General features: G+C 53.3%; 1 protein-coding gene across 1 annotated transcript in view; it reads left to right on the forward strand.

Moving 5' to 3' along the window:
- Window positions 1-24,590: 24,590 nt before the first annotated feature.
- Window positions 24,591-26,568, forward strand: part of CASZ1 (castor zinc finger 1) — a 60,549-nt gene continuing 58,571 nt past the window's right edge. Inside the window, exon 1 of the mRNA XM_058818805.1 lies at window positions 24,591-24,745. Coding sequence (XP_058674788.1) covers window positions 24,727-24,745 — 19 coding nt within the window. The 5' untranslated portion in view covers window positions 24,591-24,726. The remainder of the gene's footprint in view (window positions 24,746-26,568) is intronic.

A 26,568-nucleotide genomic window follows, 5' to 3' on the forward strand; every position in this document is an offset into this window, starting at 1 on the left:
GGCACAGGGGCAGAAAGCTTCAGAGCCCCTGAGAGAGGAAAGAACCAACGTTCCTTGGGTAAGAGGCAAAGGAGGGAGTATGGGGAAATAAAACCCGATCCTGTGACAGGAGATTGCTGAGATAGGAAATCAGGCCTTGCCATTGCATCAGCTGCAGGGCGTGGATTTCACCTGAAAAAACACCTTGGCGAGTTGTTCCTGCAAGGAGGAGTGGGAGGGACAGTGGGAAGTCTGTGGAGGGGATCCTGCAGGTGTGTTTAGGTTGTGTGTGTGGGGTCATGTGTGTCATGGTGTATGGATATGTGTGTATTTGAATGTCAGTGAACACAGAGTATCATTTTCTTTGTGGAGGGCATATGCATGTTGTGTGTGCGTGCTGGGATGGGAGGGGTGGGGAACATTTGTATACTGATGTGTGAACGTGCTCAGCTTGGTGCACGTAGAAGAACAGGTATGTTCAGAGGGTCTTTGGGGCCATGTATGCGTAGTGACATATCCATGTTAGAAAGTGTGTTAGAAAGGAGATCCAGCAGGGGCCCACTTTCTCAGGGAACAGTGGTGGTGAGCAGAACTCCCACTCCTTAAATCTTAAGTTCACAGAAGAAGCAAAAATGAAGATATCTGACATATAGTGCAGTGAACTTATGGGACCTGTCAGCAAACTCTAACCTGCAAGTGTTGAATCCAAACTGATCTATTACAGAGCCTGCACAAACGGTTCTGGTTCTGTCCATTACTTGGCAGGGTGGGATATTCCTGGGCAGGTGCTGTAGTGCCTGACTCAGGTGCAGGGACCAGGGCAGGCTCTGCTGAGGACTGTGGGTGATGTCAGCTGAAGTGCAGACAGGCAGGATTGTAAAGGCAGCACGGGGTGACAGCTGATCAGAGCTGATGGTGGGGTTAGAAACAGTGAGTGGGGCAATGCTGATAAAGCAGGAGCTTGGCTGCACCAGGTGGGAAGGAGAGTCCCGTACAGGGCTCTGTGCTGCTTGGCTGGGCAGCCCCCAGGCAGGGCACTCTTGCCTCCTGCCTGACACTGTGTCCCCACGTGCTTCCCGGCTTGGAAGGTCCCTGTGTGGCTCCGTTTCACTAGACTTTGTTTAGATTTTTCTCTGAGAGGAGCCAGAATATTTGTGGTTTCCACAAATGACTCCCCTCTCCTCTTCCCTCTCCCTGCCCTCTGGCCTGCATTGCTGCCTGTGCGTTTTTGGCCATGCAAATGCAGCACTGCTGAGGTGATGAGCTGCAGTTTGTGTTGCGTCTCTGGGCTCAGGACACTATCAGGGCGCAGCACATCCTGGTGCATGGAGCCAAACACACCTGGGCTCCTTCCAGCCCTGTGACTAACCTGTCCAGCCACTTCTGGCGAGTCACTTCCCTCACTAGTGCCTCAGTTTCCCCATCCCTAGTGGGGTAATGATGCTGGCCTCCTTTGGGAAGCACATTAAGTTCTGCTTATAAAAAGGATTTAAGAGCTGCTAAGTCCATGGGCAGCTCTGTGTGAGCCCCGGTGAGGAGCCCAGCTCTGCCAAAATCCTGGAGCCAAACGTGGTGTGTTCACAAAAACAGCCTACAACCTGCTCAAAATACCTATTTAATCAGGTAAATAATCTGCTCGTTTGTTTTAAAGAAAGAGGCTTATATCTGTGTTTACCCAACACGCCTCTCAGAACCTCCCTCGCATTCTTTGCTACTTAGAAAAATAAAACCAAAAAAAATGAGGAAATTCACTGCGAAAGGGCCCCCTTCCCCCCGCCTCCCGTGGGCCCGGCGTTCAGGGGGAGAGCGCCGTGATCCTCCTGAGGGCAAGATGCGTCCGGGGTTGTGACACCCGCAGGTGGCGGCCACCAGTGCCCCGAGGGCTCCGGTCCTGCTCGGGGCGCGCTGCGCTCCGCACGGCCGAGCCCGGACTCGCGTGGGACGGCGGTGCCGGGGCAAACCCTGCCCGCGGCTCCTGCCGTGCCCGGCACCCAGGGCACCGCTGCCGCTCCTCGGCCCCGCACGCCCCCCTCCATCCCCTCGTGGTTTGCGGTCTGCTCCGCGCGGGCGGCTCCGTCCCCGCCGCCCCGGGGCTTCCGGAGGAGGCAGCGCGGCGGCCGCGGGGCGGGTGGCGGCCGGCAGCGATGGCTGCGGGGCAGCGCGGCCAGGCGGGTCCCGGCGGGCGGCCCTGCGTGCGGGGCAGCCCCGCGCTCCTCGCCCGCCGTGCCGGCACCGCCGCGGGCTGCGCGAGGGCCGCGCTCCGGCTCCGCCCGAGGTAACCCCGCCGCCGCCGCCGCTGCCCCCCGGCCCGGCCCGGCCCGGCCCGAGCCGAGCCGATCCGAGCCGTCCCGGCCCCGCACCTGCCCCCGGCGGCGGGCCCGGCGAGGGGGCGGCTCCGCAGGCCGCCAGTCACCGCCCCCCGCGCGGCGCGCCCGCCCCCGGCCCCGCTGCCAAAGTGACTCGGGGAGGACCGGCACGGCAATGACATCAGTGCTTTAAACAACTTGTTATTCGGGAGCAATCAGCTGCAATTAGGTATTAATTAAGTATTATGAAAGTTGATTATTTAAGTGAATTCGGCTTTCGTCTCTCCGACTATGGTAAGTACAGCACAATTGTCCTTTTCCTGCCCCCAGCCCCCCGCCCGCCTCTCGGCGGAGCCCCCGGTCGGTGCGGCCGCCGGTGCCGGTGCCCCCGCGCCGGGCGGTGCGGAGCGGAGCGCTGTCCGCCGCGGCCGCCGCTCCGCAGCCGTGCCGCTCCGAGCCGCGGGGCCGGCGCTGCGGGCAGCGCAGTCGGTCTCTCCGGACGCGGGGCCGCCGCCGCCGCACCGAAACTTTTGTTGTTGGGTGCGCGGTGCAGGGCTGCGGGCCGGGCGGAGCGGGGCGCGGGGCCGCGCCAGGTGCGGCGCGGTGCGGTGCGGCGGGGGGCTTGCCGCCTCTTTCACTTTGCTTCTTTCACTTGTTTTACGGAAGTTGCTCCCGCGCCCGCCGCCGCTTCGGCCCCGCTCTCCCGGCCCCGCCGAGGTGAGCCGGGGGCTCCGGTCCCTCGGTCGGTCCTTCCCGGCAGCGCGGCCCCCGCGGGCCGGGACAGCGGGGCGAGGAGCGGGCTGGCCGTCAGAGGATGCGGAGGGGAAGTTTATGGGGGTTTTGAAATGATTCTGCCTTTGTATTTGTTGTAAGTTGTGTGGGTTGTTTTCTCTTTCATATTTTCCCCCCTCCTGAGCTCTGGCGTGTCGGTGGTAAAGGTTGCTTGTCAGGTTCCTGTACTGCCTAAATGAAAAGGAATTTAATTTATTTGGGACAAGGCAGTGTCAGATGAAGAGGCTGCTTATTACATTTAATGAGTTGTTTTTTGGTTTTATTCAGCCTGGGCATATCTGGGATGGGTTTGTTTTTGTCCTTCCATGTGAGGTGTATGAGACCTCCCCCACCCCTTCACATCATGCAGGGAGGAGGAAAGGTGGCTAGGCTGGGGCAATGTTTTGGTTTTAGATTACAGGCCCTAGCGCTGGGGTTGGGTGTGTTTTTGATTGTAGCTTTTTGTGGCTTGTCCACTGGTTTTTGATCAGGTATCAGGATGGGGAGTAGGTTCTGGCCTGGTGCTGGGCTGGGCTGGACTGGCCTGGTGGCCCTGCTGGGTGTGATGATGGACAGGTCTCCATCAGGCTGGAGTGTGATTGCAGCCAGGAGCTTCAGGGATCAAAGTGTTTTTGGGTTTTCCAATACTTGGACCATCTGGATCAGAGTCTCATTTAGATTTGACAAAATGTGCAAATTCAGAGTTTGGTAGGAATCTATCCCTTAAGTGATGTTACCTTTCTCTTTGGGACCAGGTCCCACCACCATGGCCCCGTACTGGCTAACACAACTACACCTGTTCTTCCAAAATGGTGTAAACCATTCTTTGCCATTTAAAAACCAAATGGCAGCAATGAGCCAAACAGGCCTGTGCTGGCAATGCGCCATGGTCCAGGTAATTACTGCCAGAGAGTGTGTGCTGTTTTTTTTTTAATAAGGAGTAAGATGGTAATAAACTGGTTGATGATTGACTGGGCCTGAACTATGTACTCTGATATTGTGAGTGAGAGGATAATTTTGCGTCATTTATTCCATTTATTTACTTATTTCTACCATTGATATCAGGAACCGAGTGGCTCCGGAGCCACTTCCACCTATGAGCAAGACATGCCAGCTCCGCTCGGGCCCAGCCGTGGGCGTGCGGCTGCCTCCCTTCTAGATCAAGAAGCTGGGATGCTGCGTGGGCAGCTCAGGAGTTGAGGATGTGGTGAAACTGCAGGAGGGCCCGTGCTTCAAAGAGCACTGAGCAGCGATGAGCCCCGCTCTCCATCGCGAGGAGCCGCGGCACTGCCCGCCGGGCCGGGCTGGGAAGGGCAGGGCCGTGCCCCGGCGCTGCAGCGCCCTCTGCCGGCGGAGCGCGGCCCCGGGGCTCCCCCGGCCGGGGCTGCCCCGCCGGCGCCGTCCCCTCCCCAGACAGGGGCCCTCCCTCGCCTCACGGGCGCTGTGGGCCCTCGGCCTTGCCATGAGTGCTGGGGGCGCTCGGCCTTGCCATGAGTGCTGGGGGCGCTCGGCCTTGCCATGAGTGCTGGGGGCGCTCGGCCTTTCCATGAGTGCTGGGGGCGCTCGGCCTTGCCACGGGCGCTGTGGGCGCTCGGCCTTTCCATGAGTGCTGGGAGCCCTCGGCCTTGCCATGAGTGCTCGGCCTTGCCACGGGCACTGCGGGCGCTTGGCCTTGCCACAACTGCTCCGCCTTGCCATGAGTGCTGAGGGTGCTCGGCCTTGCCAGGGCTGTGCCCGGGTAGCACGTGGGCTTTGGTCTCCGCTGTGGGAACCCAGGGCTGCAGTAAGCCATGGAAATGAGCATCGGGGAGATCTCTTTAAGTCAGCATTATGATCTGTGTGTGGGTGAACCCGTCTTGTCATGATCTTGGGGCAAAGACCTGCCCCATAATCACCACCTCTAACCCTTATCTACTTGGGCCAGCTTATCTCCCTCAGTCGCTGCCTCTTGAATTCTCTCCAGGCCCTCGGGCAGTGGCTCTCCAGAGGCAGTGCCCGAGGGCTGCTCGTAAGAGCAGCCAGCTGGCAGAGGCAAGTCCAGAGGGGTTTCTTTCCCAGAGGGACTCAGTATGTGGGGTCTGACAGTCTGCTCTTGCTGAGGGCTTTCTCAGCTCAGTCAATCCATGCATGGACCTTCTAGGACCAGAAGTGTTAATAATGGTTAAGGGCTGAAAAGAATTTGTGGACTGAGTCCATCTGCGCAGGAATGTGGCAAGATGTTCCCTGCATGTGACTTTCTGCGAGTCTGGTTTTAAATACCTTGACTGACTGGGTACTTGTCACTTCCTTTGGGACACTGTTCCCCAGCCTAGTTATCCTAGTTATGAGATTACAGGAACTGACCTCAGAATGAGGACCAAAACACCTATGGTAAATGGGTGGAGGAATAGCCAATTTCCCACTCAAAGGGTCATTTGGTGTCTTTGTCAAATCACTGCTGTTGTTTGAAACACCCCGTGGATAGAAACACCTTCTTTGGGCTGGTGGCAACTTGTTTGGGTTTTTTTTACCAGATTTTTTGGGAGACATTGGCTCAGTCATTTGTGAGCTCGTGCTCTGTAAAAGGTTCCCAGGCAGTTGGTTTGTGTGTTCATGTGCCTTTCCAGTAGTTCTATGAGGTACTTGTTGGGTGGAAAGCATTCAAGGGCTTAAGCCTACCAAGTGAAGATTGTTCCTTGGGAGAAGGGTTTAGCAGGGCAGGGATTAACCTTCCCGAAATGGAACAAGCAGCACCCAGCTATTACTTGGAGAACATGCTTCAGAGCTGTTTGAAGTCCATAGGAGTGTTTCTTCTGTTTTGGCACTGTAGAGAGATAACTCACACAAAGGCCAGAAGGTTGATCTCTGAGACGAACTCCTGTTTCCTCACCTGTGCTCTGTCTGCTGTATCTCATGAGTCCTTCTAATCCAGGTCTGCCGCTGACAGTGGGGTGCACTCTGATGTGTGCAGGTACTACACCATTCATGAGACACAGAGTCCCAGGGGGGAGAGGCAACTTGTACTGAAACTGGCTGGGAATGGCACAGATACCTCAACTGGAGGGGATCACATCACTGATGTGTAGTTTCCATATCATCAGTTTCTCTTTCTGTTTTGCTAAATTGTTTATGGTTCTACCCGGAGCCCTCTTTGCTGTGATTGGATCTCAGGGCTTTGCCTACACAGCCTTTTCTGTCCCACTTTTGCACTTGGCTGTCCTCCCAGCGAGAGCCTTTGTGGCCACTTTGACTCTCCCTCTGACATCAAATCGTACCCCTGGGCTGCTGTGCAGCCTACGGTTTAGGCGCCCTCTGAAAAGTTAGTTGAAAGCGTCTGGAAAGTAATGAAAAGTCCTGTAGTAGGTGAGGATAACTATTGCCTGTGCTGCATGTCCCACCTCCACCTGGGCTCCCTCCCTCCCTGCCAGGGTTTGAAGGAAGATGCAGCCGTTCCCAAGGTTTGGAGAGCTCAGGTGCCACCCAGGGCTCAGCTCCCAGAAGTGCTGACACTGCAGAGGCCGTGCTCGCCGATCCAGCTGGGGTTTGGGAGAACCAATGTCCTCGTCCTCAGCTGCACTTTGCAAAGCAAAGAGGGGGCAGAGGAGGCTTGGCTGGAAGCAGGGGAGGGGCAGAAGCTCCAGCCAAAAGTCCCACGCGGCTCCGTCTCCTCCCCTCCGGTTCAGTGCGGACTGGATCAATTTGGACGTCTTCAGCAATAAAAAATGCCGATGTCGTCCTAATTCACTAGGCCCCGAGATGACAGCAAATTTACATTTTTTAATTAAACTAGCAGCCAGTTTTTATGAGAGGGGGCTGGGTTATGCAAATCAAATGGTTGTGTACGAAAGATTAGGAGAGTTTGGGAATAAATTCCACAAATGCTAATAAAAAAAGGAGAGAAAATGAGAGGGGGGAGAGAGAAGGACATTGTTCCATTAGCCCCTTTTAGGCTGATTTCCCTAGGGAGAAAGCTATGGGGGGTGAGAGATGGAGGCAGCTTTCAGAGACAGGTAAAATCCATTTCCAGGATGGAGAGCCCCTTGGACCAGGACCTTGTTGCTCCCTGTTTTGTCTCCGAGGGCTTGCAGGGGAGAAGGAGGAAGAAATTGGTAACAAAAGAAACACTTGCTGGTTTCTAATCCCCATTCCTGCCTGACCGGTGATCCACAGGCTGGAGCAGCAGCTGGGACTGGCTTGAGGATGTAGAAGGTGCACAGAGCTCAGGGGCTGGAGGGGCACAGGTGGGTGAAGGGCTGGGCCAGGTCATCGTGGTGCTGCTGGAGGGTAGATGTGGCAGGGCAGCAGGGCAGTCCCTGGATGGGCAAAGCTTCTCTGGACAGGGCCCATCTTTGGGCTGACAGATGGTCACAGGGCAGGGCTGCAGCTGGGATTGGTACCCTGGGGCTTCATCTCCTTTGTGCAGCTCTTGTGGGTGGGCTTCTGGTCCCCAGCAGGAGCTGCTGGTTGGAGCAGGCAGGAGTGCTGGTCACAGGTGAGGGTCTAGACTGCTGTTCCATGTAAGCACAGGCTTCACCTGCAGAGCAGAGTGTGTTTGGAGTGGGATGGTGATGCTTTTCCCTCACCCACACTGTGGAGCCCCTTGTTGCCCATCCATAGAGATCTCAGGCTGACTCCAGCTGTCAGCACCTCTTTCCAGTGTGTTAACCTGGCACCAGTCTTCATCTCTTCCTCAAGGGACTTTCCATCTTTCTTCATGGGGTGATTCCAGAAAATAAAAGTTTGTCAAGTCCCTTCAGGAAGAAATAGTTACAGTGAACAAAAAACATGCGTTTCACTCACGTAAAATATGTTCTTGTAGAAATTTCCCAAAGAATTCCAAGTTCTTGTTGCATTTAGGAGTTAGGTGTGGTGGCTAGGTACCAAAGCAATTGTTTGCTCTGCTGTGGAGAAACAAAACCAGAAAATTTCTGGAGGCTGGGAAACTGCTTAAAGCTTCCAGTCCTAAGGCAGTTTCGTGCTTGGAATAAAAGCTGAACAACCCATGCAGGTTGGCAAGAGAAAGCAAAGGGTGGAGAACAGGAGATACAAGGGAAAAGGATGGGAAGACTAAGGTCACTGGGTGCATTTTATGACAATCCCCTGAGGATTTGGTGTCTCACTAGAGAGCTTTGCCACCCATTCCTGGTTTTGGGGTGTGAAGAGATGATTCACCAACGTGCTCCTGTTTTGCTTTGGAGAGGTGACATTTTAGCAGAGCCTCTCTTGTGAAATCAGTGAAAACACCAAGCTCTGGTGGCGCGTTTCTGGAGGTGTTCCCCACACCCAACACCTACATCCCTGTCACTCTGTCCTGAACACGCAGGTCTGCCCCAGACACTCACCCAGCTCCACGCTCCCGGACACTCACGTGTTGGTGCTGTGCTGAACTTCGTGTTCCCCAGGCTGCTCTCTCAAGGCACTGCCACGATGAACACCCTGCTTCTGTGCACTTGCATCATCGTTGCCATGAATGAATCTTCCTTGACGGCAGGAGAGGACAAGGGTGGTGTCTGCCCTGTGTGTTGGGTGTCTTTGTGCTCTCCCAGTTCTGCTGCTGGGGTGAATGGTGGCCTTGGCGTCAGCTTGGTCCACAGCCTCAGACAGACAGACGTACAGGGGCTTTGTGTAACACGAGTTTCTGAGCTGAACTAGGGCCGAGTTCAGCCTAAAACTAACAAAGAGCTCCAGAACGGGTCTGTGAGACATGGCAGAGTCTGAGGATTTGGTGTAGGATGAATAACTCCTAATCTATAAAGTGGGCATAATCATGGTGCCTGTTGCAGCCCAGAGCCAGGGCTGGGCGCTCGGGGATGGAGATAAGTGCTGAGGGCTGGCTGCAGTCCATGCAGGGTGCGGGGTCGGGCAGGAGGGCTCCTCCCTGCGCCTGGGGTGGGGTGCCTGGGCTGGGGGAGAGCTGAGCCCGCTCCCGGGGCTGCCTGGGGGCTCCTGAACCTCCTGCCCCACTGCGTCTGGGCTGGCTTGGCATGGGGACCTCCCCAGGACCTGGGCTGGGAGGGGAAGAGCTCCAGCTGGGCTGCTCTCCTGGAATGGTGCAGTGGTGTCAGCCCTGCTCCCAAAACTGGATGGGCCAGGGCAGAGCAGAGGAAGAATTAGGAGCTTTCAGCTTCCATACATGGGAAACTGTCAAAAGCCAGGTAGCAACACCAGCTTTTATCTGGTATTTCCAGAAAAACCCGGCAGGACCTGGCATCCCAGGGCATAATTTATTATGGAAAAATAAAATAATAAAGTACCAATCCCTTTGAGGCCTGAGTCATAGATGCATCTTCTCATTAAAGCAGCTCCACCTCTCTGCCTGGTGTTTGCCAGCTCCATGCCTGTATGAATCCACTCCCTGAGCTGCCTCGCCCTGGGCAGCCTTCCTCCCACTCCTCCTCCTCTTCCTGCTGCCTGTGCTTCCCCAGCACCCCTTCCCCCGTCTGGAGCAGCACGAGCAGTTCCACATCTCAAGCCAGCTTCTCCCCAGGCTCCCCATCTTTGGACCAGGTGGATGTTTTATTGGTGTGTGCTGTAGACAAACATCTTCATCTTTTCACCCACCCACCTCCCACCCCTGTGCTATCAGGTTCTCTGGGCGTGCCCTGGCTCCCACATGCCCTTCTCCTGGCCATGTGTTGTGAAGGTGTGTGTGGTATCTTTCCATGGCTCCAAGCTCTCTTCCAAGTGGCCCTCTGCTAGCAGGGGAAGGAGAGGAAGCTGCTCCTGGAGTAATTACCATCTGCATGTCCCGAAGGCAGGCAGCAGATGTTAGCAGAGGAGGACTGCATTGGAAGAGGGTGAGGGAGCAGAGGCTGGGGAAAGGGGGTCTGATTTTTCTTCTTGATTGCATGTGAATATTTTTAACTGAAACTCAGTAGGACAAGAATCCCAGTTCTGCAAAGTTGATCCATGCACTTGGAAACTTTAGGGGAAAGCTCCTTTGCTCGCTCTTGCTGTGTTTTCTGTCACTCACTCTGCTTTTCTCAGCCTTTTTTATGCTGCACTATTTAACTTTTCTTACTAAATAGCTTTCCTTTATGTCCTTCTTCCTTTCCATATTCCCACAGACCTGTCACTCTTTGTCACTCTCCTGGACTTCCATTCTGTCTTTGATTCTGTCTTGCTTTCCCTTTCCTTCCCCCCCCCCCCTTCCATTGTCTTACTCTATTTTTCATTTTCCCATTTTTCTGTGGGCTGATATTCAGATGAGCAAACTTCTTCCAGTTAAAGGAGGTCATGAATATTAGGATTTTTCTATCAAACAATGAAATATGGCTCAAATTACTCTAAAGAATAGGGCCCTTTTCATAAACCACCTGCTGGGTTTTTTTTGAAAGAAAGCACAACCACTCGCCTGTATGCTCCAAGCAGTTGTCTCACATCTCTACCTCGCCAAGCTTTGCCGTTCCAATTTCTTCTGCTGAATTTGTTGCTCTTGGTGGAGTAAGTCTGCTCTTCCCAGACTGCCAGCACCCAATGAGTCTGGGTTTGGACAGGTTGGGACAGGATGGGGATTCTGGCAGCATCCTCACTACTTTAAATGTTGGTTTGTGATTGTGCTTTTTTGATTGCCGTGTGTATATTTTGGGGTTTTATTTTTGTTTTTGACAAATAACATTCTGGTGTGAAACTCATTTGGTCTGAACCTCTCAGCCTGACTGAGGGATCTCCTTCAGATGTTAGTGGGGCATGGAAACATGAGGACCCCCTCCCCTCATCCTTGTGCTGCTGGTGTGGAGCAGCCATCGCTCCCTGGACCTGCTCAGGCCTGGCCACCAGCCCAGCCTCTCGTGGTCCTGTCCCTCTCCTCCCAGCCACAGCTTCAGGAAAGGACCTCTGAGCACAGTGGCCACAGCTGGCTCCGGGAGAGCCAGGTTTGTGCTGCAGGAGATCCTCCATTCCTTGTGGTCCTGGCCGTGCTTGACTGGACAGTGCTGTGCCTCTGCCAGGGCAGCACCAGAGCAGCTCAGCAGGGACAGGAGGGTGGTGCAGCTGTGTCCCAGGGACCTGGATCTGTGCTCCCTTGGGAGCTGCCATGAGGCAGTCATGGGTAATGCCAGAGACAGGGACAACAGAGGACACCAGCTTGTCTCAGACTTAGGTTTTGTTTTCGGTCCAGCCTATTTATACTCTTCTTAGTTGCTATTTTTTCCCCAGTTACACGAATGTGTCTTGTCCTCGCTGTCTTCCATCTTCCCTCGGCAAACCTTCCCATTTTCTGTGTGTCTTTGCTGGGAAGCTCACAGCACCATTCCTCGTGGGCAGAGACCACACTTCTCTGAGGAGGCACCTCTCACTGGTGTGCTCGTTCCAGGAGCTGCTCCAGCCCTTCCACCCTCTCCCACCTGCATTTCCCTGGACGGAAACTGCACACATAGCCCGGGCTGTGTGAACACAGAGTTTGTTTTGCCAGGGTGACCTGTTTAATCATCTCATTTTCTGGTGGCCGTTTATTCCTCGTTTCCACGGTTACAGCCCCATTAAGAGGAGAAGCAATAAGGCAGCGAGTCAAACAGGTAATAAAAACATTAAAGCCATGTGCGCGCTGGGAGGGAGGAGGGCGAGCAGCACTCAGTGAGACGAGACGGGCCGTGCCAGGGAGACAGAAGGGTCACAGGAGCCCTGTGGTGACACCAGCTCAGTGCCAGCCTCTCCTGCAGCATCCCACAGCATTGTGCCCTGCTCTGTTGGAGTGTGCTGACACTCAGGACAGTGCCACTGCCACCAGTGTGCTGCTTTCCCCATTGTAAGGCAGAGCTGCAAGTGGGCAAAACCACTCGAAATAAGAGTGTACTTTCTCTGTATTTTCTTTCAGGGCTCTGACTGTCTGAAAATTTGTAACTTCCTGTTTCTGTTTAGTTTTGGTGATGCTAGTGGACCCAAATCCTTGTTCCTGTAACAGGAACATGGCCCTTGCTGAGGTACCTGCTATTGCTGGTGTGGGCTGTGCTGCAGTTCCTAAAGCAGGACTGACAATCCCAAGGTATTTACAGCCAGCTACCTGAGCCAGCACAACCTAGAGTACTACGGCTCTGGTTTGAGGCTTTGTAGGTGGAAATACCTGTTTATGGAAGGCCATATTTCTGCAGCCTGCAGGAGAAGGTCAGATGCCATGGAAGCAGGATGGCCAGGTGCCCAGCAGGTGCTGCCAGCAGTGGCTGTGGGCTGGGGAGTGGGTGGGAGCTCTCACCTTTAGGCCATTGGTAGAAATCAGGGGTGAGCTGTGGGCAGCACTGCTGGGAATTGGGTCTTTCCTGCTAGGAGGAATCCCCAGATTTCTGGCTTTTCATTGTGGGCTCCTAAAAAGAAAGTAGCAAACTAAAGAAAACTAAAGCAGCAACTCTGGAGTGAGCAGAAGGCAGAGCCTTCAAGAGAAGGAAGAGAACTGTTTTCAGCTCACTTCCCACCAGGCAGTGGTCCTCAGGGAACCCCTCAGGGCTCTTGGAAGGTGGGAGCCTTTTGTTACCATGTGCTTGTCATCCCAAAACTGATTTGGCCAGCAACGAGACGGTGGCCTCGCTTCCTTTGGGAAATTTTGGGCCAGGTGAACTCTTGGGTGTGAAACCATGACCTGACTGGCAAAAACCAGCCAAGTTACTTTTTCCTGTAATTTCTCAGTGGCCATGGAGGCCAAACAGCACTGGAGCTTAGATGATGAGATGTGGGGTTTGAGGTGGGAGGTTGCTGCCATGAAGGAGCAGGTGCCCATGGGCTGAGAGGATTCTGACCTGTGGATAAGGGTGAGTTTTGCTGTGGATGAAAAGTGGTTAAAATAACCCTGTCCTACTCATATAGGTGGCACAGCACTGACAGCAAAACAGAAACATTCAGAAAAGCAAAGTATAAAGGAGAGCAAGAAAACAGTCCCAGAACTGCAGTACCACTGCTTTACCTGCTAGCTCTCTCTGTTTAAAGAGTCTGCCCTGTCACAGCCCCGTTTTGCCCTGGTGGGATTTTTTTTTTAATTATTTATTTCTGACATTGTTTTGGGTTTTACAGTTTCTTTTCTGCAGACTTTATCAGAAAGCATATTTGTGGTGAGAGCCTGTGAAAGGACCTGACTTGCTGAGTAAATGTTCAACGTGGAAATGAGCTGCATGACCTTGAGGAGGGGAGAGGGAGGAAAGCTGACAGAAATTCATAAAAAGCTGAAAAAGAAAAGAACAAGGAGAAGGGAGGGGAGAGGAAAAAAGATAAAAGGCCTGGCCAGACTGGAAGAAGTCACACAAGAGAGGAATAATGGCCTTTCTTGTTAGAGCAGTGACTGGACCTGTTGCATTAGGCATCCTAAAGAGCCCGATTCGAAGTTGTGCTCAGCACTGACACTTTGCAAATAGGCCCATTTAAGGTGACTCGAGTTGGGCAACAAAAGTCAGTAGTCACTTTAGATCATCTTGGCCTGTGTTCAGAAGGGTGAATTTTATCCTTGGCGAAAGGCCAGTGGGAGGCCCTTGTGTGTTCTGTTCCCGTTCCCAGAATAGGACTTGGGGTGGCTCCTGGGGCTTGTGCCAGCCCTTTGGGGCAGGGGCAGAGCCCACTCTGCTCTGTTTCGGGCTGAGCCCTCCCTGTGCAGAAGGCAGCGGTTGCTGGCTGGGCTCATGTGTCCGTCCAGTTGTCTGTGGGCACAGAAACTGGGCTTGGATTTATTTGTGGAATTTTTGGGGAGCTGTGGGTGCCTGGAGAAGGATCTGGATGGAGCAACCTCTCTGTCCTCAGTGCAGTAGCAGCAGTGCAGGAGGCTCCTCAAGAACGTGAGATTGGGATGGAGACACTTGCTTTAGAAAACTAATGAGGATGTCAGTCAGAAAAGACCAACAGCACACTGTTACAAGGAAGAAACTTAAGAGTGGAAATACCCTGATGTCCCTATCAGAGACCAAGGTGTGAGGTCCAAGCATGCTCTGGAGCTTGGCTTTCCAGAGCTGCCTGGTTTGGGCTTGATGGTTTTACTTCAGTCCTACATCTAGTCCTGGAGGAGCTAAAGTGGATTTTAAAATTGTGTATTGTCTGAATGCATGAAAAAAGTGTAAATGCACTTAGGCTCCCCTTACCGCTCTTTCTGTTGTCATTTCTTTGACTCCCCAAATTCTCTTCATTTTCAAGGGGGGAAGTCTGACTTCGGTGGCATCAGCACTCCCAAACCACTGCACACTGACATTCGCAGTTCAGAGTGTGGGGCAGGGACTGTGCTGAAACAGAGTTCTCATTTGTGTTGAAACAGGGCTGATCGCCATTCTTTGGTTACGCCTGAATATCTGCACTAATGGTCCTCATATACACATATTTAAATTTTAGTTCATTTAGGTGGGGGGTCGATTTCTTTCCATAAGCCTGAAAACTGTAGAGTAAGATTTTCATCTTCACTGCTGGTATGGGAGAGCTCTGCTGTATGGAGGGGAGCATTTTTTGATTTATTTCCAGTTAGAAAGGAAAGAAATCAAACTTTTTCCAGTAGGGAAAAGTCCTGTCGAGTGATGACCTCAAAATATTTTCTCTAGCAGTGCAGTGTGATGTCAGACAGACAGTATGTGGCTGGGTGGGAAGCACAGACAGCATGGGCACGAGTGCCTGACACAGGGGAAAACCATCAGTGCACAGCTTTGGGAGGAACTGGAGCAAAGTCACCAGGGAGATGCCAGAGCAAGGAACTGTAACTGTTCATTTAATAGCTTTGGATGTTTGCTTTTATGTGACAGTTGCTGCTCAGGCACTCAGATTGGAGAATTCTAGACTTGCACGGATTTCAGGGATTTTATTTGTATGTGTTCAGCACAGGACATGAGTGGGATGGGAGCATAGGGGTTTTCCCAACAGGAGAAGGGCCCTGTACCCTGCTGCTCTGTGCCCCTGTGCACCTTGATTTTATGAGCTGAGCCTTCCCCTCTCACTCCTGTCTCTCAGCCTTCCCTGAAGTCACTGTACCTCCAAACCCACCTCACTCACCCGCTCCCTCTGCTCCCAGCATCCTCCCACGCTCCCCGGAGCATCCTCTGTCCTGTTCTGCTCCCTGATGTGTTCACTGCCCCTGCAGAGGCCCTGCCCTGTGCCAAAAGCCCCGTCTGGAACTCAAACAGCCATGCCCCGAGTGCTGGCCCTGCCCGGCCTCCCCTGCCCAGCCCGGGCTGCAGCTGAAGCTGCCCGTGAGAGCTGCAAGGCAGAGGCACATTTTCACAGCTCATTCTCCAAAAGGAGAGCCTGCGAGGGGTGAGGGGCAGACTCCTTGCAGTGAAGGTGTTAACAAATAGCAGGTGATTAAACATGACAAGCAGTGACATTTCTGTGTGGGGTTCTCAGTACCAGCAATGCCAAGAATGAAGCTATAAACCCTGACATTTTGTGTTATGCACTGAGGTTTTTAATAGACATCTTTCTCTCCCTCACCCCTGTTTGTTTCTTTTATTCCTCTATTCTCTTCTGTCCTCTTCTCCCTTTCCTCTCTCTTCCTGATCCTCACCCTGGCTCTGTCCCATCCCAAGTGCCCCCATCTCCATTTCCCATCCCTCCCTCCCCGCTCTTATCTTTGCTCTCTTGCTTCACCAGACTCATTTGTTCAATGTCCTTCACTTTAGCTTTTTTTTCTCTCTTCCTCCCTATTTTCTTGTTACACTTTTCCAAGATTTTTTTGCTTTTCGTGGCATCGCTCACCCTTCCTTACTCTTGTCTTCCTCCTGCTCGCTGCGGTCTGTGCCATCTGCACGCGCTCTCAGTCTCTCACACAGATGCACTCCCACATTTATTGCACACACACACTGGCACTTCCCGCACACTTCCCTGCTCCCCCCACGCTCTCGCTCTCTCCTGCTCCGTCTCTCACATACGCTCGCACTTGCTCTTTTCTTTCTGTGCTTCCCCTCTCCTGCTCTTCTTTGTCTTTGTTACTCCCTTCTGCTGTCATCCTCCCTCTGTCTGTTCTTTTCCACTCTCTCCCCTTCTCCCTCCCTTTCCTTTCTCTTTTTGGGGTCTGATGTAATACTCTAACCATGGGCAGCCCGGCCAGTTGCTTGTCAGGGAGCAGGTGTCCCACCCCTGAGTGATGTTTTTGTTAATAACATTTTTGCCCTGACTCAGAAGCCGTCATTTTGGAGATTGGTTGGTGGGTTTTTTTTAAGGACAGGAGCTGAGGAGGCTGAGCTTTTGGGAACAGTTGCTGGGTTTGTACTAAAAGGACTGCAACAGTTGTTCTGCTGAGCAAGAAACGTTGGAACAACTGCAGATTCTCTTCCCCCCCCATCTATCCAAAGGGCATTTGGAGGTGACACCCAGTGCACAGTCCCCCGTGCAGCCAGCTCTAATTGGAGCTGACGAGCTGCCGCTCGTTCTTGGCTTTGGAAATGGGGCACTTCTGCCACTGGAGGTGGCCCTGCGCAGCCCTCTCTGTTACGAAAAACATTTCCTCCTCTTCTGCCTTCTCCCGGTGGTGCTATGGGCGCAAAGTTAGCGGAATGCCAGAGTGCCCAGAACAGTCGAGCACAGGGCTGTCCTCCAGCAGGTCACCTGGTCTGCAGAGCTCAGCAGGTATGGCCCAGCTACGTGACCTGGCCATGAGGAAGGGGTCCCCAGGCACAGAAGGATGGAAGGGTCAGCGGCGGTCAGTGGCTCCCTGGCCCGTGACCTGCCTGGTCACTGTGTCTCCCCAGGCTGTGATCCCTGTGATGCACAGGCTGAGGCAGGGCATGGTGCTTCCCTGGCTGGAGATGGTGTGGGCAGGCCTGCCAGACTCGAGGCACGTCCAGAGGCTCTTTGAGCAGCATAGCCATTCCTTCTCACACGGCTGCAGAGTCTCTGCCTCTCCCCAGGTTCCTGGGGAAGGTCCATAGGGAGCTCCTGGAGAAATACCAGGCACAGGGTCTGAGCTGTGCATTAGGAATGTGCTGGCCCATCTCTACAGCTGGCACCTCTGCACTGAGAGCGCCAGGGCGGGCGAGAGGCTCCCCTGGGTGGACAGAGAGGACAGAGGCTGGGGCAGCTCCTGTGGCAGGAGGTTCCCAGGTCCCCAGTGTAAGTGGCTTAGCAGGTATTTGAAATGAGCTCAAACTAAACTGCAGTTTCAGTCCCAGTATTTCCTCTTCCTTGACTCTGCACTCATTCTAAAAATCAAAATACTTCCCCATAAAGAACCGCCTTCCCATAAAAGGGCCTCTCCCTCCCTGCCTGCCCAGGTCTTATTGATCAAGCACCACAGACGGTGGCTGCAGCTTCAGTTGCCAAGTAGGGCAGATCGATAGAGACTCGATAGGATGGGATTTTTGGCAGCTGGAGCATATATTTGTTCCTCCTTCCGTCCCACCATCCCTCTGGGAAATGGCTGGTGTCACAGGTGGAGCAAAGCTCCGTCCTCCCGCTTGCCGCTCACCTTGTCATCTGTGCTCTGTGCTGCTGCCCTGGCACCAGAGGCCTCTGCAGGAGCGTCTGTGGGGCTGCAGAGAATGGGGGGCACGTCTGGAGACAGAGCAGTCCCACCCTGTGCTGGCTCCCCCGGCCCCTCTCTGCTGCTTGCCTTTTACAATGGCCAAGTTCACTCTTTTGTATACGGGGGCAATCCTGTGGGTGAGTCCAGGCTCCCCAAAAGCAATATTTGGCCTTTATTGTTTTCCCAGTCTCTATTCAACTAGTGTTTCTTCCTGCCTGGATCCAAAGTAATTTCCCTGTGCCCCTCCCTGCTGTTGTCATCTTCAGTGCTGTTGTCATCTTCCCAGAGATGGGGAGAGCAAGGCACGCTGATGGGAAGTGGCTTCCTGAAGGCCAGAGGGACTTGGTGTGGAGCTGGGGTTTGGGTTCTAGCTGTCCTTTAGCAGCACTCAGCCCCATGGCCATGGGCCTTCCCCACCCAGATCCTTCCCAGGCTGCCCTGGCCGTGTGGAACCCAGAGCTGTGGGCTGGAATTCTCCAGCATCAACGGGGGAATGAGACACAGAGGGGAGCACTGGGCAGGAGAGGGATGCTGTGCAGACTTGTCTTTCTCCATCCTCTCTGAAGAGCAGTTAGCTCTGCCATAAGATGTCCTTAACCCTTGCCAGCCCTCGTGGCTGCCCAGCCTCTGGCAGGTGCTGAGCGCCACGCACAGAGAAGTTAATGAAATGAGTATTTTGGGGAGGGGGGCAGGGAGGCTCTCTACTGCACCCTGGGGCCCTGGGTTTATTAATGGTGACCTGCCATTAAAGACTAAAGTGCTAACCTGGTCATATTTAGCAGCTTTCAGTGGTATCCCAGTGGTCTCTGCCTGCAATATCAACTCCTGCTTTCCCCCGCAGCCCCAGCTCAGCAGGAGCTGACTCCAGAGTTTCTCCGCTACAATGAGTCTGGTGGGCAGCACTAAGAAGTCTCTGTGCTGCTGCTGCCAGACAGATTTCCACCTCCTCCTGCTGCTGCACACAGCTTCTCCCTCTCGCTGCCAGGTCTTGCCAGGCAGCGCTTGGAAAAGAGGACCAAGTCCTGGCATCTTCATGATTTCCTTTATACAGACAGAGCCTGGGGGTCACTAGGAGAGGGAGATGTGCCAGCGTGAAGCTCAGAGGGTTTGGCCATGAAGAAGAGGCACACTCCGGCTCTGCAAAGCATTTCCACAGAGCTCTCTGAGAAGGCACTGGCAAATTATCCCTGCCTGGGAAGCGAGGCAGCAGCTCTGCCAGACCTGATTAAAAAGGGACTCGAGGCTAACAGCTCCAGGTCAGAGCAGGAGGGCTGCTCCCACTGCTGCTGTCCCTCTTGCTCCAATCTAAGAGGGCTGTGCAAAACCCAAGCTCGGGGGGATGTCCCCTAGGGGATGTCAGCAGTTGGATATTGCAGTGACAGGCACTTTAGAAAGATGCTGGGAGCTGCTGCTGCTGCTGCTGGTCCAGGCAGGGATCAGTGTTAGCAGGAGAAAAAAAAGCCCCAGAGTTTCCTTGAAGCTAATTCTGCTCTTGATGCTTCCCCAGAAGCAAGATCCTGCTGTGCTCTGTGTGCCAACTGAGATTATTGCTTTCCCTGATCACTTCTTCCTGGATTAAAACCTCAGCACAGCGTATTTTGCAGCGTGTTATTCCAGGATACCCCCATGAAGCTCAACGTGGTGCAGACTCTGGCAGAGGTGCCAGGGAATCATGAGGCTGCTCAGATCAGGAGGAGGGGGTGCCCCTGCCCCTGGCAGTGCTGTTTGGCCGAGGTGAGGGCACAAAGAGCAGGGCTGTGGGGATTCTCCTGTCTGCAGAGAGCCGCAGATGCCGTGTCCTCGCCGCCCTGCCCTTCCTGCGGGCACGATTGCCAGTGTGGGCTGCAGAGGCAGCGAGGGCAGCGGCCCCGTTCCAGCCGAGCCTCCCAGCAGGACGAGTGCCGCTTTGGCAGCCAGGCTGGGGGCAACCCTCGCGCTCTGCTCTGGCTCCGTGCCCCAGCTGATCTGCAGCCAGGTTTCGCTGTAATCCCTACATCCTGTTGCAGGTCCTTAATCAGCTGGAGTCAGCCTGGAAAAGAAACCCCAAAACCCCAAACCCCAAACTGTTGTGGTTAAAGCTCCCCACGGCCAGGTGGTGGGGAGGGGTGGGCAGCAGCCTTCCCAGGCACCAGGTGGGGCACGGGAAGGGTTGGGAGAGATGACAATCTCCTTGGTAGGGATGGAAGCAGAGAAAAGGGTGTTTGTTCCTGCTGGGGGTCTCTGCAGGACCCACTCACGCTGTTCCCCTGCACAGTGGATGGGTCTGGGTTTGAGGCATGGGCTGCTCCTGTTCTCCCACTGCCAGCTCAGCTCTGGACACTGCCCCTTCAGCCCTCGTTGGGCAGGCTTGGAAACTCTCCGGGTTGTTGTTGAGTTGGTTTTTTTTCCCATTTAATGCATAGAATAACACTGATGGGTCTGAACAGCTCCAGCCAGGCGACGAGGGGAAAGAATAACAAGCTCCTGAATGTCAGGCAAAATTATGGGCCATTGCTATTTAGGGTGAGTCTGGTGGATTTAGGGCCTCTCTGTTCTATTGTCCTGGCTGCTCTGAGCATTGGAGCAGGCGAGACACAAGTCGGGAATTTTATTGCAGAGCGTGTTCAGGGGAAGGCTGGTTCTGAGCGCTTCCGGAGTGAAACAGCAGCACTGGGGGAGAGGGGAACGTTTCTGTTGGAAAGTTGGTGAGATGTGATAGCAGAGGCTGGAAGTCCTGGAGAGGTGGTTATCCAGCAGAGAACAGAGCCCCTTTGCATCCTGGTTTCTGTCAGGATTCAGCTCCAGATGTTCAAGTTTGTGTAGGGTTGGTCGCCATCCATCAGAGCTGGGCTGGCTGTCCAGCTGCTGTGTCCCTTGGCAGACCCTGCTGGTCCCCACTGCATCTCAGGGGCACATGGCTCCTTGTCTTCTCTTGTGAAGCATTCAGGAATGTAGTTCATATGAAAAACAGTGCCTATATGTGTGTGTTCAGTGGGGATTAGGGGTTTTGGTGTCATCTCTTGGATTGCTTATTGCTGGCACTGGTGATGTAACCAGGGCTGGGCACTGCACTCGCATTGCCAGGTGTTGGGGGAAGGGGGAAGGCCCCAGCTGAAGAGCATAAACACAGAATGACACAGAAAAGCTGCAGAAAGGTGTTACACAGTGTGATAGAAGTGGATTGTCCATGGGAAAGTGATATCTTTAACAGTGCTGAACAGGGTGTACCCTAAGCTTCCAGATTTTGGCAAATACATTCTGTCCCATGACAGGGTGGGGAGGAGTGGCAGAGAGCAAGAAAGCCATTCAAGCCTGGCTGTCTGCATAGGTGTGAGGCTCAGCAGGGTGAATTCTTTGCTTCTTTGGGGCTCTTTTTATTTGACCGGATTAAAAAGCCTATTTGAGTTTCTTAAACCATTTAATCTAAAATCCCCAGGTAGATGCGCCATTGGATTCAGTTTTAAGCTTATAAACAAAATAGGTCTGTGTTTGTCTCTTCTTCATTTTGTTTTAAAGAAGAAGGGTTTGACCTGTCCTCCCTGGAGCTGGGGGGCAGTTGAGCTTCTGGTGCCTGTGGATCCCCATGGGCTTTGTGAAGGGTGGGAGAGTGCAGAGGTTGGGCTGCTGGGGTGACCTCCCTGCAGCCCCAGGGCACAGGGACTTGTGGCCTGGGCAGGTTGGGCTCCGCTGGCTGCTCCCCAGGGCTCAGAACCTGCACAGAGTATGGGTAAAATTCCAGGAGAAGCATTGCTCTGCAGATAGCTTGGGTGTGTGGTAAAGGAGAGGACCATAGGAGATGGGAGAAAGTGTGAGGAAAGCTTGGAATGGTCTGGATAATTCCAGTTCCTTTTGAGAGGAAGCTGGTTCTCCTCTGCTCCCTCCAGGGTTTCCTCCTGCATCCATCCTCTCCACACAGTCTTCTCTTGTCTCCTCTACAGTGCCATGTGGGTTATTGCTGCCACTCCCTGTGCTCCAGAGGAGGTCCCATTGTCCCCAAAATGGGACAGTTGAGGATTTGTTCTCGGTAGAGAGGTGCTGCTGATGCCTGTGGCAGCTGCAGGAATGTCACAGGTCTGTGGCCCACAGTGCCAGATACTCCTAAGGAAGGTACCAAGCCGACAGCAGCCGGGTGTAAGATGATCTGCCCCTGTGTCCCCTCAAAGTGCTTTCCATGTGTGCACAGAGCCACTGATGCCTGCACGTATGTGGGGTGACAGTGGCAGGGCTCAAACCAGCTGTAGGATCCCTTCCAGGCCCTGTCCCCAGCGCTGGGAGCACAGCAGAGGCACTGCCCATCCATCTCCCTCATGCAGCCATGGAAAAGCTCCTTCCAGCACGGCCACACCAGGGCCAGCAGGGCAGGCTGCCCTCACCTCTTGTGGGCTTTGCTGTGAGAGAGAGGCCTCCTGTGAGCAGGGCTCTCAAGGAGATGCTCTGTGTAAGGGGAAGGTGGGAGCAAGGCTGTATCCTTCCCACCTTCCCTCTCCCAAGGAGCTGAAGACAGACAGAGGGACAGGCGTCTGTCCGATGGCAGCCGGAATAGGAGGGAGCCCTGTTGGCTTTGCCCAGGGAGCCTCTTTCTATATGGAAATGAAGAATTTAGGCTAATGGAGCTCAACCATCTCTAATTTTGCGATGGCAGGAGGATTTTGATTGAAAGTAATTAAGCAAGCTAGCTGTAAAATTAATTAAAGCAAAAGGGGGGGATTTTTTTATTGGATTGGATAGCGATATAGCGGCTGTCAAATGGGGGACGGATGGGGGTGACCTGAATTCTCTGCCCTCCCTCCTCCCACTCGGGACGTTTATGTCACTTTAATCTCCTTACAGCGGCTGGTGTGCATTTGTTTGAAATAATCAAGGAAATATGGTCAGAAATTGTCAGCTTTCAGATCTAATTTACCTGACAGCCCTGCGCAGACCAGTAAGCCTCTGTGTGCGTGTGTGTGTGTGTGGTGCATGCGACTGTGTGGTCATGGAGGACTCCTTGTCTCCCCTTTCCCCTGTTTTTGTTCATTCTATCTTCTCTTGATTCTTAGCAAAAAATACTTCTGACATATCTGGGGCCACCCAGCACCTTGCAGGAAAAAGCAATAAGTTTGACAATTTTCCTGCGGTCCCTTCTCCACCCCCACCTTCCCATCAATATCTCCTCCCAACCTGCTGCCTCATCCTTGCACCATAACCAGCTTTAGGGTTTAGGCAATATAGGATTAGGGGAGGTGGCTGTAATTCTTTATTCCAGATGGCTGGCAACTGCTAAACCCACTGTCACAAGCACCGAGTTATAAAAATACTTAAATTAGGCCCTTTGTTTCAGCCCCTGTCCCTGCCAAGCAGCTATCCTGGTGTCCTGCAGGGAGCTCAGCTTGCACAGAGCAGGTGGGGGACTCTGTAATGATGATGCTGGGGAGAGGCTTCTCTGGACTCACACCTACCTGGATTCCCTTGCTCAGCTCCATCTGCTTCTTTTTTGCCTTTAGCTCTTAAAGAGAGATCTGCAACGAGGAGGCGCTGGGCTCGAGTTGGTGTGTGCTCACTTGGCAGGTGAACATGCCAGTCCAGGGACGTGCAAAGGCTGCAATTCCTGCCCATCTGCCTGGGTGGGTGGGGGTGTGCACATTCCTGACAGAAATCCAGGCTTCCCCCTGGACGTAACCCTGCAGGAACCTGGTGACCTGAGCTCACTGTACTGAACCTGAGGAAGGAGGGTGACTACTGCAGGACTGGTGTTTCCTCAGAGCTGCCCTGGTGCCTCACATCTGTCTGGCTAGGTTGGCTCTTAGGGTTATTATTTACTATTTATTATTATTCATCAAGCACCAAGAGAGTTTGGGCTTTTGTTTGTTTTGTTTGGGTCTCCATATAGAGGCCTTTGCTGAGGCAGACTCCAGTGCCAAGACCTCTGGCACTTTTACAATTACTGCCCGTGATCCTACTGTATTGTTTATGTAATGACTCTCAGTCCCGAGGGATTCTGCAGCCTTTCTTAGGCCAGAGCACCCAGCACCTGGCAGGGAGAGTGCAGGGCAAGTGCTGGACCCTGGTGCCAAGGAAAATCTCTGGGCTTTATGTCCCAGGGAATCATTAATATGTAGAGGGCTCAGGCTGGACCTGCTGTGAGGATCCACATGCAGGGGAGTTGATTAAGCTGCTTCAGAAGGAACAGATGATTCATCCCTGCCCGGTGTCTGTGGCCACAGGGTCTCTCAGTGGCGGCTCAGAGCTGATGTTCTGGCTGTTGGGTGTCTGCACCCACCAGTCTGTCTCTCATACAGGGAGCTGAGTTGACTGGTCCTTGTGGGCCAGCTGATGTGACCAGTCCCTGAGCATCCCAGAGCACCCCAAACCACGTCAGCATGGGAATTGAAGCTTGGAGTTGTTAAGCAGGTGTGTGGAGGGCTCCACACCAGCTCTGTAACCTGCAGGACGTGGGTAGGACTGGTGATGGCCAGCTGCACGGGGCTGTGCTGAGGTGGGTGATGAGCTCATCACCATGATTCTTGGGTTTAATTCCAGCTTTGCCACTGATTTGCTTTGTGTCTGTAGCCATGTGAGTGCATAGCTTTGTGCCAGTGCTTCCTCATCAGTATAATGGGTATAATTAGGCTTCCCTGATTGACGATGGCGCTGAACACTGAGTGTGCTGGCAGACTGTTTGCTTTTGTTTAAAAGTCTCTTCCAAAAAAAAGAGGTAAGACCAGATTTTAGGGTGCTGGTTCCCATACCATATTACAGATATATGTGGATTAAGGTCTCTGACAGTACCCAACCCTTTCCTTGTGGGACAGGTCTACTCTGAAGAGTTGGCTTCCCCTAAACCTAACAGGACAGAGTTAGGTTAAGACTAAGTGCTTCTAAGTACTGTCTCCTCTGTATTCAGCAAAATACAGAATGTGGCACTGCTGATCTTCTGTGTTAATTACAAATATAACAGAATGTAACATGAAGAATAGTCTAAATAATTTCATGGCCTGTTAACCAAAAGAGAGCTTAAGTTCTGGGACATGGACCAGGCTACCAGTGATAATGGTATCTGAATTCAGTGGTGTCTGGAGGAAGGGTCATACCATGCTGGCTGCTCTGATTTCCCACTGTAGATTGCAAGACCAGATGATGAAGAGTGCATTAGATAATCTTCTAACATAACATTCCCTACAGGCAGTTACTGGCATTGCTGTAGAGACATCCTGAACGACGTGTTGGAAAAGGAAGTGCACAGGACAGTCTTTCTGCATTGTGAACATGTTTGAGACCCCCATGCAAAGCTGTGCTCTGTTCTGACTCCAAGTCTCCTCAGACATGGCCGAGGAAAATGCACGTGAGTGCTGACCTGGGGGCACCTTCTGTTGTTCTGTTTGCACCTGCTTGTACTTGTTCAACACCTCTCCCCTCTCAGGCACTGCCACTCTCACTGCAAGTGAGTCTGGAGACCCTGACTCCAGCACAGCCAGGAGTTGAGGAACATCCCATAGTTGGGTGAATGGGGTGAAAAGTTCAGATTTGGGTGGCATTTCTTTTTCTCTCAGTTTAGTGTAAGCAGCAGTGGAAAGGCATGAGTTTCCTTCTGTCACTGCTGTGGTGTCAGCTGGGAAATGATTCTCCTGAGCCAAGCAGAGTGACATGAGCATAAGATCAGTCAGGGAAGGATCGAGCCCAGCAAGTTGGGAAGAGCTGAGGCACTGGGCTGAGTGTGTGGAGATGAGCTGCCCATGCTCAGTGGCTGGGGAGGAGAGTCCCCCAGAAAGGGACTGGCAGCTCAGCTAACATTAATTCAGAGTGGGAATGTGCAGAGAGCCTCAGGAGTGAGTGAGGATGACAGACACCTGTACCTGCCTTTCCTGTGAACTGCTGACCCTCACACAACACCCTGCTCCAGTGCTCAATCCTGGCTGCTGTTTGTGTGTGTCCAGCTGGCTTGGGGCAGCAAAAAGAAGAAGAAAACAGAGCCAGCAGCTCAGCTGATCAGGGGGTTCAGTCAGTAGCTGCCCTGCCTGATTTGCAGTGGATTCAGGGGCTTACTTTGGAAAACTGTCTCTAGGGTGAGTCTGAATAAGCCAGTGGCACCCAATTTCCCAGGGAGCTAGAAAAGCCACAGAGAAAAAAAAGAAGTTTGGGGATAAGAGGACAATAGTGTTGCTGGCCAAACAAGGCTGTGAATGAAGTTGTGTCTGCCCCATCCCATTTACCTCCCTGGCAGTGGGACCCAAGGACCTCAGGAGGATTCAGGAAGGCTTCTGTGAAGGCATCCTGAGCAGGGAAGGGGGTGCTGAATGGGACAAGGCAGCAAGGGAGACATGGAGAGCTGTGTGTCATACAGCTCAGCTCCTGGGGCCCAGTTAAAACACAGGTGTAAAGTAAAAGTGCATCAGTGTGCCTTCAGCTCAGCCTCTCCTTTCCCCCGTGCTTCCACCTCATGTTCTCCCTGGAGCTCCAGGCAACTTTATCAATTTGCACCCAAATGCAGTAGAATCACTAAGGCTGACAGGATTTTGGTTTCATTAAATCTGGACCTTAACATGCCAGCCCTCCACCCTGGCACGTGTTTGCAGGGCTGTCGTGGCTGATGCAGGCTTCCTCATGGCTTGGCAAACCAGCACCTTGGAAGCCTGGGCTGAATTCACAACATCATAGAATGGTTTAGGTTGGAAAAGACCTTTAAGGTCATCGGATCCAGCCATTAACCTGTCACTGCCCAGCCCACCTCACAGTTACCCTCCAAGAGGGGTGAGCGGGGTCCCAGTGTCCTCACGTATGGTACTGGGATTTCTGGGGACATCCCTGGGGTTTCCTCATCCCAGCAGAGGAAGGGAGGCTCTGGGCTGACGGAACAGCTGGTGATGGATGTCTCCATGTGTGTCCTCGTGGCAGCAGGGCAGGGCCCAGGTCAGGTCAGATCCGCTGCTTCCCAGACAGACCAGGAGCCAAGGCCTGGCTTTGGGAGAGGCTCAAGGCAGCACTCCCCGAGTTCCCTCTGCACAGGAGATACAGCCTCATGGAGCTGTCTTTTTATTTGCAAACTGAGCAGTTGTACTGGAAGAGATTTAGCAAACATGGGACTGCACAATGCTGTGTGTACTGAGTCACACATCAGGGCTGGAGCCAGCTAGCACTGTGAGCTACTGAGGCAAACATTTGAGAATA

Source organism: Ammospiza caudacuta, chromosome 22 (assembly GCF_027887145.1).
Source record: "Ammospiza caudacuta isolate bAmmCau1 chromosome 22, bAmmCau1.pri, whole genome shotgun sequence".
Taxonomy (NCBI): Eukaryota; Metazoa; Chordata; class Aves; order Passeriformes; family Passerellidae; genus Ammospiza; species Ammospiza caudacuta.